The sequence below is a fragment of the Trematomus bernacchii genome, unplaced genomic scaffold (assembly GCF_902827165.1).
Source record: "Trematomus bernacchii unplaced genomic scaffold, fTreBer1.1, whole genome shotgun sequence".
Taxonomy (NCBI): Eukaryota; Metazoa; Chordata; class Actinopteri; order Perciformes; family Nototheniidae; genus Trematomus; species Trematomus bernacchii.
The window spans coordinates 3,301,418-3,316,717 of NW_022988066.1; the positions used below are offsets into that span (position 1 = coordinate 3,301,418).

Below are 15,300 nucleotides of genomic sequence, written 5' to 3' on the forward strand. Positions count from 1 at the left end.
AAAGAGTTTAAGCACATAGCCATTATAATGTGTGTTCACATGAAAAGTGATAGGATCAAGCCAATGACGCAATTATAAGTTACAAAACAACATTAAAAGGGTGCTATAATAATAATAATAATAATAATAATAATAATAATAATAATAATAATAATAATAATAGTTTATGCTAATAATGTATGGTCGGTCAACCAAATAAATAAAAAAAGGACAATTGCCACAACTTCAGCAGGCCTTAATTTGGGATAAAAAAAAGGCTATATTTGTTTTGCTTACTAAAGGTTTCTTTGTTAAAAGGGCTGACTGGATCATTAAAATGCAAGTTAGCCTTTATTAGTCTCGCAGTGGGGAAATGTACAGCATTCCAACAAAAGTGAGATATAGCAGATATAAGGCAAGCAATAATAAAATATGCTAACATGTTAAATATAGAGAAAAAGCGGTACCACTTTACATAAGACTACCCTTATAAAGGGTTTACGAATAGTTTGTAATTCATTTATTAATTAGGTTGTGAACACTTTATAAATCATTATTAAGCTTTTACAAGACATGAGATAAACAGGGCAACTGTGACCGGTTGCTTGCCAAATAGTGAGCCCACATTTATCTGTACTGCTAAGCCTTATATTACATGTTACTTGTTATATTGGCTACTTAGCTTACTTCGTCTTCTTCCTCAGCCAGCATCCTTGGTATCTGTTGTTCACCGAGTTGATTCTCGCTGAGTAGCCAATATAAGGCTTAGTCATCTTGGCAAATAGTGAGCCTGTGTTGATGTATGAAAACTATGTTAGAACTGGTTTATAAATGGTTCTTAATGATTAATAAAGTGTTTACAACCTAATTCATAACCTAATTATAAACCCTTTATGAATCCTTTATAAGGGTAGTCTTATTGTAAAGTGGTACCGAAAAAGCAGTGCATAACACATTTAAATTAAAATAAAGGCAACTAAGTACTGATCCATGTCTAAAAAATGAGTAGCAGCATTTAAGTAGATATGCGAACATGAATATATTAAAGTTTGAGACACTGTTCTCTTCTATGCCACATCTCTGTTTGCAAATGTTTGTGCTTTTCCCACACAACATTTATTTGATAGCTTTATGATAACACTGTAAGGCCCTCTATTTAACAATCATAATGATACAGTTAACAAATAGTCTAAAACAAACAAAAGTGTGTTTTTAAGTGCATTTTGTTTATTAATGTACAATCCTTGGCAACAACTTGTTAAGACATATTTTGATATGTTAATGCAACAGCCTCCACGCCTATCATTTATATCTGCTTACAACTACATTATAGTGTCTGATAAATCAATTATTATACTGCTAATACATGCAGGGGACTTGAAATAATGTGTTGCCCTGGCTATGTTACAATTTTAGACTGTACAAAATGTTTATTAACTTGTGAAATGTAATTTTAACCCTCCAACAATGTAAGTATGTTAAAAATTAACAATACAATTCTACCTACATATTTGTGCATTACTAAAAATATTGCAACAATATGATAGAACTCTCTATAAGGGTCCATTCCTCATAGGAAGCATTTGATTCTTATATTGCTTCATATACCGTGGTACCTTTCCCGAAGTATAGCATTAAGAAATTAGTACTTTCATTAGTAATAGAGAATTTTACATTGGGTTATTGCTTCTTTAACTTAAGTGAAAGATAGTTAATTCAGCACAAACTGCTTCATCTGAGTGAAATAATCCCGCCAAAGCTGCTGCAAATTTGTAATAGTGAAACTTTTAGATACAAGTTGTAATTCAGCCTGCCAATATTTCGGTTTGTGAAAGTTGGGATCTTAACCTCACTTTAAAAACATGAATTTGGAACAATGGACGGACGGCTATCAGGCATGGTGTAGCTCAGTTGCCTTTGACCTATATCAGATATCCCGCGACCCTGGTGACCCGAGTAATCTTCAAAGGCATATTCAAGAATTTGTGTATTACTGGGTTATTGTCTCTTTATTCAAAGTTGTCTTGCTGTGAGGAGGCGTTAGGTGGAGCAGCTAACTGAGAGTTTTTTGTTCCAAGGGGATGTGGTTCACCTCTGTCAGTGAGGTAAGGAGGAGGTGATGCATATGCATAGGTGTGTGTCAAAGAGAAGTGAAAGACAGAGATATTTTGGAGTATTTATACTTGTGTGCATGTGAGTGTGAGACAGACCAGTGTTTGAGAGTGAGAGAAAAGAGTAATGTGTGTGAAGAATGAGTGGGAAGAAGAAGCCAGACTCGTCTGCAGATTTAGATCAACCTTTTCATGGAAAGAGGCCCCATGCTGTTTTCCTCTTTGGCCGTGCCTGACTGTATGAATTCATTATGCCTTTAGGGGAGCACTCGTCCAAAAATCAGCCCTGAACCCCCCGCGCCCCCCTGCCAACCCATCAATTGGGCCTACATTTATTATTTTGACCTTTCCTTTACGGGGGGAGTGACATCAAAGTGGATTGTTGACTAGTTCCTCTGTAAGGAGACAGAGGTGTCATCCTCACAGTGTGAGAGGCAGACTGCCGGCCTGCGCTGGTTTTGTTGTCAGTGAAGAGGAGAGACAGAGTCTCGGTCAACATAATTAAAATGAGAATCAATTAGGCCGCAGTCTATGGAAAAAAAACTGTGTGGAACCAGGCGTGTCAATGTGTGGGCAATGGGCATGTTTGTTTATGTGTTTATAAACCTATGAGATGTTTAGAAGAATGGATATTTTACAAATTGGTTTATTTTAGACTTACATACTAAATACTTCAATCTTAAACAATCGCAATCACTCCACTCTATAAATCATTCTTATATTCTATATTGTGAAACATTGTTTTTTTTATTTGTTTGTTTTTTAAATATTCTGTTTATGATATTATTCTTGTTTATATTTTAAACTGTAAAATCAGCTGACACAGCATGGAGTAAGCATTAAAAGCATATCAACCAATAATCTTAACCTCATTCATTATAGCTGATTCAGATATTGTAATTCGTGGTAATTAAATTACCTTTTTTAGAGCTCTGATATAGGGAACACGTACTATAAGATTAAAAAGTATTGTACATTACCCGAGAGCCCCTTACTGTTTGGAGTAAATTGGTTCCAATTGGCAAAGTGAGTTCTGACATTTGAAGGTGATCAAAGTATCAAATTGAAATTATTATGTCATGGAAAACCAAAATGACATTTAAAAAAAGATGTCTCTTAACTGGTAACAATGTCGTAAAAAAAGACAACGGTATTTCCTAACAATTTACAAAGCTAGTATACTTCCTTGATAGAAAATGTACGAGGACCACAACTATTCATAAAATAAAAAATTGACAACCCTTCATTTATTTGTTTTACTTTTACTACAAGTTTAGATATTGTTATTACAACTTAAAATCTTGGAATTTAATATTTCAGTTGAATGAATACGTTAGAATATTTTAGTTACTGTTATTCTTTTTAAACTTTACATGTCTGCTAGTCTCCAAACATATTGGATGTTAAAGATGTATGTATAGATTCTTAAACACATTACCACAGATTGTTAATGAGATTTAGCGTTATCAAAATACCCAGTTATCGTGGTCTTTGAAGGCATTTTCAACACTTAAGTTAGAAGGAAAAGCTAAGGGAAACAAATAAATAATAATAATATTATAAGCCCATAGTACAGTACTATGCTGGAGAAGTAAAGGCCAGTGAATTATACAACAGAGGGAACCTAAGGTAAAAGGTCTCACACCTTCAGGATAGAGATGCAGAAAGGAGATCTGCAGTGGGCCTCCTCTGCCATCTGACCTTCATATATTTCTCCTCTGGTTCAACAGAGCACCAACTCTCCTCCCTCCTACACAGAAAACTCATTTTCTAAACAATGTCGCCCTCTTCCCACTGAATAATGCAAGCTATCCATGCTCTCTGGGAATATCTCATCCGCCTCCAAGTTTCTTCATGTTTCTTCCCCACTCCTCGTTCTATAGTGTGGTAACACCAATATTTAAAAAAAAAAAAAACTAAGGTGGCTTTTGCTTTTATTCTTTTGTGGCTTAATCTTATTTTGTAGCAGTCAAAATTCTAAATACAACAGTAACAGTGGGATTCCTCATGAATACAAAAATGGTGCTACATATTACGTAATATAGATTTCAGAATTCTGAACAAAACCAATAAAAAAAATATCATATGTCTGAAAATCCTAATTAGTTTGCATTGTTTTTCTGTTTATTATTTAGATACTATGACGTTTTTAAACATGCTCTTTTGTATTTGTCAAAACTATTGCAGTCTACTTCTTCACCAACGGGGCCATCTAGTGACTGGTTAGCCACATTAACACTACAGTAGTGTTACAGGCCAACAACAGAGGCACATTCTTTTTTTATCTTTAATACTGCAGCTGCCCTTACAAGACATACTATTTTGTCATCACATCTCAAACTTTGACCGTCTTGCTCATGTATCTGCTGTACACAGGATTGTGGTTCAGAAAAGGCAAAAAACATGCTGGCTTGCAAACTGCTGACAGAAAAATGCAATTGGTGCAGTATGACATCCTTTTTGGAAATGGTTACGTTTCCTGACTGGGAGCAGATTTGTCTTTCAGAGGAATGCTGAAAGACAAAACTGCTCAGATCTCAATGAGAGTTGTAAGTTCACTTCTGAACACGTTCAAAATATGACAATTTATGGATCAGTTGGTATCATAATCAGTAGATGGCAGCACTACATTATTGAGGAAGATTATCTGATATGGTACTGATATTTTTTTTCATTAGATAATAATATGCAAATATGAGTCTGTTGATGTGAAGAAAATTATTAACATTAATACACGTTTAATGGTTTCATTACAAACAAATAATTAAGAATCAAAATCTCAATTGTGAGTTATTGCTTGAGGGTTTAGTTTTAGTTTTTTAATCCGTGTTTAACAATACATTTAATGGATTTATTGTTAACAAAGATATTGTAATGCACTACAAAGAAAAGGGTCAATGACTTATGTCTTAGCAAAACGTCTCCTAATCTTTACTATATAGTCGATAAGGCAAGGTCTATATTATTGATGCAGACACACATTGATATAAATTCAAAGCCTTCATCAAGGAGAGAATTTATTAATTAGGTATTAAATCCTTAATTTAGTAATTAATATGTACTAAGGGCTACAGTATACATACTCTGTAAGTGCAATAAAATAAATAACTCTGTTTTGCCAGATAGCACATAGAAACAAACTGTACTGTTTAACCAAAACAATAACAAATTTGACCCTTTTCAAACAAAAATAACTTGTTATGGTTGATAGCTGTGTTGTGTACCAGTAGGACTTGTTCACTCCTAATGTCTGATAACACGTTAACCACAGGAGAATTCTATTCAAAGGTGTTAAACATATTTAAACAACACATGATGCAACAGTATTCCCGTTACAAAAGTCAGCGATGAACTTAGCTTTGCCAGAAAAACAAACACTACTATGCAAATATCATTCACTTGAAATAAAATGTTACCTACATTTAAAAGTTATGTGCTTTTGGTGCACTTAGAAAGCAACAGAGGCTAGATCTATGAAAGGCTTGCACTTATTTTGTTTTCTAAACATCTAACTTGATAAACTCATTAGTTGCATGTTAAACAAGACGAGACTGTGTTTCCAGTCAGGTGGGGTGGCAACATCACCGCAGACCTTAAGACAGTCTGCCTGGGGAAGCGGCAATGGATGCTGTAAAGCGCCACCTTAACCAGTGGCCAGCACACGTAGATGTTTGGATTCAGTGACGTTAAAGTGGCATATCTACAAACTACTATTGGTGTATGCCCAGGTCACAGGTCGTAGAATGGGTCATCCATTATTTGAAGGGTTAACAGTTCGGTCTTGTTCAAATTTCAAAAGTGCCATTCAGTGAAATAGTATCCGTGTATAAACATGTGTGAATTTCAAAGCACTTTGAATAAATATTCTAGAGATTAAAATCAAGGGCTTCAACTAATCAATACTTTTTTGTCAATGATCTTTTTTAATCCACTGATGTGGGGATGGGTTGTTGTACCCCAAAATACTGCCATGGAGGAATACTTCATATGCCTTCCAGCTCACGGCCTTATTCACAAAAACAGGCCGATGCAATGCTGCACCAATCCACCTGTTCATACAACACGTAACCTCACCAATGAACAACATCACAAGATACTTGAACTCCTTCATAAGGCAGCAATTCACCCAGAACCCGGAGGGAGCAATCAATCTTGTTTATGCAGAGACCACGGCCTCAGAAAGGGTTTGACTCTCGTTTTATCCACTTCACACAAACTGCCCCAGTGTGTGCAGAAATTCACGGTTTGATGAAGAAAACCAAAACAGCTCCCACCTCATCTGCAAAGAGCAGTGAAGCAATTCTGAGACTTCCAATCCACCAAGTCTTTAGGCAGTAACCTCTCTAGGACCCTTCTCAGAGAATCTAAGAAGGCCGTAAACTTTGAACTGCTCAGAGCATAAACAAGTGGCGCTATGTTTCTAACATTCCAATTGCAATTTCCCAGGCCACAAGTTCACTCCTTGTCAATGTGCCTTATTAATAATCTAAAAGCAAAACACTATGAAAACAAACAAAAAAACTGCAGGAAAAAGCAGGGAATCCTGTTAATTTAAGTGATTAGCTTAAGAGTAATACAAATCATTGTTGATTACATTTACCCACATAGAATTGCAGAGAACGGTTTAGAGACTAATCTGGCTGAAATCACTACCGCACAAACTGCAATTGGATCTCATTGGCTTTCATTCCCTACACAACTGATTTGTGCCTGTGCTTGTACATCTGAAGCATTTTCTTGCACAAAACCACAACAGAGGTTGTTGTGCCCTAAAAAAAAAGACATCACAAGTAATTAAACAAGCTCGAAATGTCTCTGTCAGAACAAGTGTGTGACTTTATTACAACTTCACCAAATCTAAAGAGTAAATGTTTTGGCAATTGCATAAAACTCAAATGTTGCATCATGTAACAGTGGGATGAGAAAGGAGGGGTGACCAAGAGGATGATAGATAATGAGAAATGTAAGAAACAAGGAATAGGTTGTCAACACCAGCCTATCAGCTCAGAGGAGGAGTAAAGAGTGACGTCAGAGATAATAAAGCTGTATGATGTCCCGTGAGTTTAGTGAAGGTTCAGATCATCATCTCTCCTCAGTATTGGAAGATGAGCAGTCTGGAGCTCTGCTACCCTCAGCTCCTAAACTGGTCCTGCAGGGGATTAGAGCGTCCTCACTCTGAGGCTGTCCTCCTCTACACGCTGTTCTCCTCCATCGCCGTGATCACTGTTGCTCTCAACCTGCTGGTGATCATCTCCATCTCCCACTTCAGATATCTTCAAACCCCACCCAACCTGCTCCTTCTCTCCCTGGCTATATCGGACCTCCTCGTTGGACTGCTTGTGATGCCTGTTGAAAGTATGCGAATCATCGAATCCTGTTGCTAGGTGATATCATGTGCAGTCTGTCATTCCTTCTTAGCTTTACTCTCACCTCAGCCTCGGTCGGCATCATGGTGCTCATCTCGATTGATCGAATTGTAGCAATCAATTATCCTCTGCAGTACATCAACAAAATAACTCTCAGAAGAACTGAGGTGTCTGTGTGTGTGCTGGTGCTGCTCATTTCTCTACAACGGGCTGATTTTAAAGGACAATTTCAGTCTAAGGGACAGACACTGCAATGGCGAGTGTATAGTGGTGATTAACTATGTCTCTGAAGCTGTGGATATTGTGGTCACATTCATCGGCCCCTGCTCAGTCATTATTGTTCTGTACACGAGAGTGTTTACTGTGGTGGTGTCTCAGACTCGTTCCATGAATTCTCATATTACAGCTGGTACAGGCGGTAAAGTAAATGCAACGAAATCGCAGCGAAAAGCAGCCGGGACTCTGGGTATTGTCATACTTGTGTATTTGTTTACTTTCTGTCCATATTATTATCCTTCTCTAGCAGGAGAGGATAATTTACAAGCTTTGGGTATTGTGACCTGGCTGTTGTATTTTAATTCTTGTTTGAACCCACTCATGTATAGTTTTTTATATCCTTGGTTCAAAAAAGCTATCAAGTTAATTGTGACCCTGAAGATACTTGAGCAGGACTCCTCTCATGCAATTATGCTTTAAAGTCACTACACACATTTTAAATGACTGATATAAATGAGCAAGTAAAAATGTTTTGGTCATATGTGACAGTAAAGTATATGTTAACAACAGAAATGCAGCATGTGACATCATATTGGATAAGCAATCAGTCTTTTATGAATCAATGATGCCTAAAGTTTGATGTTTTCAGCCTCTTAAATGTGATCATTGTCTGCTTCTCCTAGTCTTATATTTTAGTGAACTGTATATCTTTGGGTTTTGGTCAAAGGCTTAAAATAGATCACCTTAGGCATGAGAAGAGTGTAATGGTTATTTTCTGATATTTTAAAGACCAAACTATTAGTCAATTAAACCAGAACATAATCAGCTAGTAATTATGAAAATGGTCAGGTCTATTCATACAGCATGTTTAATGACTTTACATTTTTAACTATATGGACCTGAACAGACTAAACTTCATGGGCTCCCATAGGTTTAATTTTCTTTTGATTTTTGGACATGGTTTATGTATCAGTCACAACATTGTTACTGCTCAATGATTGTGTGATAAATATATCAAGATGGTACTATAATAGAGATAAAAAATGGTATTCTATAAAAAGTTTAGCTTTGAAGAAATACAACATGATTCTAGTTTTTCATTACCTCACATTGTTTCAAATGCTATGCAAAAGAAAATGTTAAGAAAGCGTTGTTTTATTTTGGTTTTGAAAGTATAGTAGGAAACAATCTGTAAGAAAATTAGTATGCATCTCAAAGCAGATATAGTGTGTCCACAACTCCCACTATAAGAAATTATATTTGTGCAGATTCTTTTGTCAATTGTGCGAAATAAACATGTTAAAGACATTGTTGTGAAACATTTTATTTTTGTAACTATAAAGTAATTTAAATTAACAGTTTAAAGAACATAGAAATGTTAAAAACAAGTTTAAAAAACAAAAACACATTTGAAGTTGAACTCCTCATTTTCTGGACTGAGACTTGGGCCGCCTGACTTCTGCAATGAACAGAACAAATAAACTGTAAATCTGAGCAGACTATTTTCTTGTTCTAGTTACTTCTAGTTGTTCATACATAACTTCATTTTAAATGTTGTTATTAATACATATTAAAGAAGCCTAATATGCTATGTGGTTTTAAATGCTAAAAATAAAAACACTAAGTCCAACATATTTTTATGGTAGATAATGTTGTCGTTTTTCATGTATTCATGTTATATAAACAATTCAGATAAGTAAAGCAGTATGTAAGTATAATGAACCACATCATTCTATGTTTTTACCAACAATCTTAATGAAGCACAATGACATTTTTGAAAGGCAAAACATCCTGGGAAAATATATATATTTTTCAAGGTTTTTTAGAAAAAAATGTATGTAGGTATTTGAAAGTGTATCTATATATGTATATAGGGCTAATATCCGTGTAAACAACATCAATAAATAAACAATAAATACCTGGGATTTCATGTGGCCAAAAGTCATCACAAGCTGGACACCTTGGCTCTGCTCTCCCTTTGTAGTATCGGGCAACACATGGGTTGTGTATTTTTATACCACATGTAGGGTTCTCACAAATTTGGCACTGAAAAAAGAAATTCAGATCAGATTAATACTGTGAGTGAACTCATTTTGTAAAGATCAGGTTTGACACATTTTAGCTGAAGTAAAGCCACAATGAAGACTGTTTAGAAAAGTAATCAATTTCAGTGCAAGGAAAAAACAAAACGCCAAAACAAAACGCCAAAACAAAACTAAAGAACAAGAACTCATACTGGTAGGGATTATATTATTTGTCAAAAATAATGAATGTGTGATTATTTTGCAAAAGAAACCTGCCTACAAATAATAAAATATTTTCTGCTTTACATTAATAATAATTAAATTATTACAGAGTACATAGAGTACATTAATAATTAAATTATTACAGAGTACATAGAGTAGCAATGAAAATATGATTCTTAAGGAAGGATCGGATTCATTTAGCTATTGATCACAGTGTAGTGTGTATGCACAAAAGAGAAACAAAGGAAACATTTACCTGGAAAGCGATGTTGCGACAGATGTGGCACACTTTAACCTGATCCTGATACATTGTGCGAATGTATGGCTCCATCTCGATAATGCATCTGGTGGACAAAGTGTACTCACCCCGTTTCTACAGCAATGAAAATAAATCAAAGAGACTGGTCACATGTTATATGGTAAGTAGGAGTGGATGTTATTTTTATTTTATTTGGAAAAATAAATCTATATTTCTAATCTAGGATGGCGACTTGTGTTAACCTTTTTTATTGCTTTTCCACAATTTGAAAAGCGAAATGTGGTTCTGGGAACCTGAACAAGTCTGTCAAAGATACATTCATGATAACCCAGCATAAGATAGTATTGTTTATTTCCGTTATCATGCCTCATATTCTTGTAATGTATCCATCTTCAATTATATTATTTTTATATATATATATATATATATATATATATATATATATATATATACATATATATATACATATACACATATACACACACACACACACACACACACACACATACATACATACATACATACACACACACACATATATATAGAGAATAATACCCCCACAAAATCTTTCTCATCTTCAGTAACTAGATTTTCCAACATGAATCAGTACAACCAGTTAATAATAGATATCACCAACATCCTGTGGAGACTGTGTTTTACCTCATTGAGCCATTTGTCATGCACGAGACGGTTCAAGAGGTGCTCTGTCTCGCTCTTCTTCAGCTTTTTGGTGGTCATGGTGTCGGCGCTGTTCAGAATATCAGTGGATGAGGCATTGCCCTTCTCGGAACAAACGATCAAGTCCATCTGAATAACAACAGCTCAGGTTAGACATGACATTCTTTGCACACTGGAGAAGCAAACCTTTTTTCCTTAATGCAGTGAAGCTATACCTTCTGGAGATTAAAACAATATTTTAACTGTTCATATCATACTACAAACTAAGTATTGTATTAGAACTGTGTTGAAAAAGGTGTTGGACAAAAGAGTATATACAATTATGCAGGATTTCCCTTTAACTCACCGTTTTCCTGAACAGCTCTAGCTCATTGTCAGCATAATCTGACGACATACGTGTGACATCAGTCTCCGCCATGTTCACCTGGACAGGATTAAAGTAAAACAGTGTTCAACAATGCCTCCTTGTGGTTTAACATACTTATAAAGACATCTCTCTTTTGACATTAGATGTTGATAAATCTATTTATCACTTTGCCACTCTTTTCTTCACATATAATTACATCATATTGATAGTCGATACAGAAAGATATACAAATATAATGTGGCTTTCAATTCGATTCCACAACAGATTTAGATTTATTTATTTATTTAATAATTGAAAAATGTGTCATATACTGTAGCAACAATCTAGAAGAAGATAAACCAACATTCTTGTGCAAATAAAATAGTTACTAATAAGGAAAACAGGCCTGACAATGAAAGCCAAGGACAGGAATTGAACTGACTCACCAATGCGTAGAATTGATGACCGCTGTCTTCAGACATCCCTTTTGTAATCTGCATGAACATGGGCTGCAGCTTCAAGTTGATGGTTTCAATGAAATCATCCAGTTTGTCAGGATTGTGCTGGGCTGAAAAGACAAATACTGTAAGTTCTACAAAAAGATGTTTGTCAAACTTGTTTACTGTGGGTATAGAATTCTGCACTGACTGGGAGTCAATTTGTCACGAGATGGAAGAGATTTCAATTAAAAGCTGCTGATGTTGACATAAAATATTCATCATAAAATGAAGGTAAACTCAATTCCAATTTAAAAAAAAAGGATGTGACTATGGAGCTAAATCTGGGCCAAAAGTTTTGATAATTTGACAAAAATAAAAATGAATTTGGAAGTTAAAGTTTTGATCCTGATCTTTGAAAAATACAAGGACATTCAAAATAAAATATTTTTTTACATACAGATTTAAGTAATTCGTTTTTTCAGATGCAGATGTTATGTTTACAGATTCAGAGCACATTTTTCTCGTCTAAAATCGGTTTCTTTCTCGTTCAGAACGTTTTTCACTTTCAACATCGTATTTCTGCCGCTTCCAGATCTTTTTGTGTCCTACTTGTCCAGTGTTGTAATGTGTGTCTTAAGGAATGGATTGGAAATCAACAGGTCATATGACATGGAAGCTATTGAAAAACACTTTAAACATTTTCTTATAAAAATATTTAAGCAATCAAAAAAGATCACCACATTTATAATATATATATATTTTTTTTATCATGATTCTCACCAATACGAGAATTGTATTATGGTCCTTAAGACAAACTCCTGTATCCTGATACAAAGCTAAACTCTTGTATTCTTGTAGATGGTCAGTAACTCTTTATGCGTGTACAAATTAAATTGACTCACTGTTGTAGGCTTCACAACAATGTGCGATGAGCTTCCTCGCCCCCTGTTCATCAACAATGCCATTGGCCATCATGGTCTGCAGGAACTGTCGATGGCTGTCTCCCATCTGTCGTGACATGACTCTAGACTGATCTGGAGGCACAGAACACAGATGCTTATACTGTCTCCAACCTACAATATATTTGAAAATAGTTATTAAAGTACTTTCAAACCAAACAATCACATGGTTATCCAAATCGCACTGATACAACAAATACCCCCTCCATAAATCCCTATCTTTGGTGACAGCTATCAACATATTTGGCTAAAGCATAAAAAAGTGTAACTATGGTTTAATGCATTGGTGTGAAGTAACTAAGGAGATTTACTCAAGAACTCTACTTAAGTCAAATGTTGCAGTACTTGTACTTAACTTGAGTTATGCTACTTTGTAATTCTACTCTACTACAATTCAAAAGGAAAATGGAATACTTTTACTCTACTTCATCTATGTGGTGTCTTAAGTGAAGATTTTGATTAAAGATGTGAAAGATAATCAAAACTTAAATCAGACTTTAGTTACACCTAGACTCGATCACAATCTATCCGGCAGTATACAAAGTAACTGCAACTTTACCAGCTTTGATAACCCTTTAAAGGTGGGGTAGGTAAGTTTGAGAAACCGGCTCGAGATACACTTTTTGTTATATTCCATGGAATGCTCTTAACATCCCGATAGCAATGAATATCTTTAGTGCTTTGACAAACAATCCATAAAAAAATGTCATCTGTGGAAGCCGTAGTACTGTAAAAAGTACGACCAATCATTTTAGCCGGCCCGGCTAAAATAACTGGATGGCCTACCTGCCTGTCAGCCTTCCATCTGTGCACAAACTTATCTCGTGCCCTCATTGGTCATGTGCGCGTTCTTGTGTGTTGGAGGAGGGGCTCTGTAAGGAAGTGGCAGATTTGTTCCGGCTGTGTATTTTCAAATTCTAGCGAACTCGAGCTGGTTTCTCCTAAATTACCTACCCCACCTTTAATGCATCAATAATTATAATCAAAACATATTATTTCTGAAATGGGCCAATCTGCAGAATGGGTACTTTTACTTTTGATACTTTAAGTATATTTGATGCCACTACTTTTGTACTTTTAGTTGAGTAACATTCTGAATACAGGACTTTTACTTGTAACAAAGTATTCCTACACTCTGATACTTCTACTTTTACTTAAAGGTCCCATGTCATGCTTTTCCGGTTATTACCCGTCCCCTTGTGTGTTATGAAGGTTTTTATGCATGTAAACGGTCTGCAGAGTCAAAACCCTCAAAGTACACCCTGTAGGGAGTAAAACTCTAACACAGAAAATACCTCCCCAAAACGCCTTGTTGGAGATTTCAAATTTTCCATTGTTTACTTCCTGTAAGGAGCTCCAACAAGCCGTTTAGGACAGAGAGTGAATACACATACTTTACAGAGATGCTGTATGAGAAACCAATGTGAGTTTGGAAAATTGCACAGTATAAATCTATTTTAGTATACCTCAACAATGGAATTATGATCAGTAGAAATGGCCATGACATGGGATCTTTAAGTACAAGATCTGAGTGCTTTTTCCACCTCTGTTTTAATGTCTCCCGTTCCATCTTATGAGAATGAATGAGGCTGTAAACGTCTAACAGTTTTTTAGGAAGCGTTAGTAGCTACAGTAGCTAGCTAATGTTAATGCTAATTCAAACTGTTCCACCGTTTGCTGTTTGCTTACCGGTAACAGAGCAGAGACTTCGTCGTTTTTCCGGTTTGTCTAAACAACGGCTCAAATGTTAAATATTTAGAAGATACGAGCCTCTGAAGTTAAGAAAGTAGTGACTGCACTCCTGCAATGCTTCTTCTTCTTCTTCTTCTTCTTCTTCTTCTTCTTCTTCTTCGGTGGTTGGCAAACCAACTTGTAGGTGAATTACCGCCACCAACTGGACTGGAGTGTGGACAAGAGACTGCAGAAAACAATAAACAAAATAAATAAAATAAAGAACCAAAACTCTAGATTATTTTAAATGGATCAATTCCTCTTAGAAACGTAATAATCTCACAATACATATTGCCTGATGTTTTCCCTAACAGCCCTGATAGCGACAAGTCATGGAATGTTGCTTTCTTCAGTGTCTGGAAAAGCACATTTCTCTGAGTACTATATTTCCTGCAAAGCAGTAAAACATGCTCAACAGTTTCTGGCTGGCGACCGTCGTAGCAGCTTTAAAATCAGCTGTGGTCTAGAGAGAATAATCAGTAAGGTAACAAATTTACAGCAACACAATATTCGTATTAAAAGCAATACGGATCTTTATACTTGCAAGTAGACGTCTCCTCCAAAGAGCACGTCCTGTTCTGAGTGAAACAGGCTCTCTTTATAAGAGGACATCACCAAACAGATTTACATTACATCTATGTTCATAACTCTGAGTGTTTGTTTGGCCAGAATATCCACCTGTTCATTACCCTCCACACCAACATGAGCAGGAACCCTCCTGCAATGCGCGCCTCCTCTCCTGTTTTGTGTTTACCTTTCTTCTTCTACTCTTCCTTCAACTTCCGGTACAGACGGCTGGTGTATTAGCGCCACCTACAGCTCCGGAAAATGAACAAAGGAAATGAAAATAAAATACAATTACTTAATCTCTTTATGCTGCTTCCCTTTTAAAGCTCTGACTCTGCCACAGTCATGCAAGATATAAGTAATCATGAGGACAGAGCTGTACTTGTATGTGTTTAACTAATT

General features: G+C 35.7%; 1 protein-coding gene across 2 annotated transcripts; it reads right to left on the minus strand.

Moving 5' to 3' along the window:
- Nucleotides 1-8,813: 8,813 nt before the first annotated feature.
- Nucleotides 8,814-15,065, minus strand: nsmce1 (NSE1 homolog, SMC5-SMC6 complex component). 2 transcript variants are annotated; one of them, XM_034120340.1, is made up of 8 exons: nt 15,010-15,065; nt 12,544-12,675; nt 11,648-11,769; nt 11,202-11,279; nt 10,838-10,984; nt 10,175-10,291; nt 9,592-9,718; nt 8,814-9,131 (listed from the first exon to the last, which is right to left on the minus strand). In XM_034120340.1, the coding sequence occupies exons 2-8, from the start codon at nt 12,659-12,661 to the stop codon at nt 9,097-9,099; spliced, it is 744 nt and encodes a 247-aa protein (XP_033976231.1). In that variant the 5' UTR covers nt 12,662-12,675; nt 15,010-15,065; the 3' UTR covers nt 8,814-9,096. The 2 variants fall into 2 exon arrangements, with proteins under 2 accessions (XP_033976231.1, XP_033976230.1); XM_034120339.1 differs by lacking the exon at nt 15,010-15,065 and adding an exon at nt 14,290-14,445.
- Nucleotides 15,066-15,300: the final 235 nt, after the last annotated feature.

Coding starts and splice junctions, on each gene's coding strand:
- nsmce1 (XM_034120340.1), bottom strand. CDS start 12,661: ATGTCACGACAGATGGGAGACAGCCATCGACAGTTCCTGCAGACCATG. Junction 11,770..12,543: donor TTGTTGTGAAGCCTACAACA/GTGAGTCAATTT, acceptor TTGTCTTTTCAG/CCCAGCACAATCCTGACAAA. Junction 9,719..10,174: donor GTCGCAACATCGCTTTCCAG/GTAAATGTTTCC, acceptor TTCTTTTTTCAG/TGCCAAATTTGTGAGAACCC.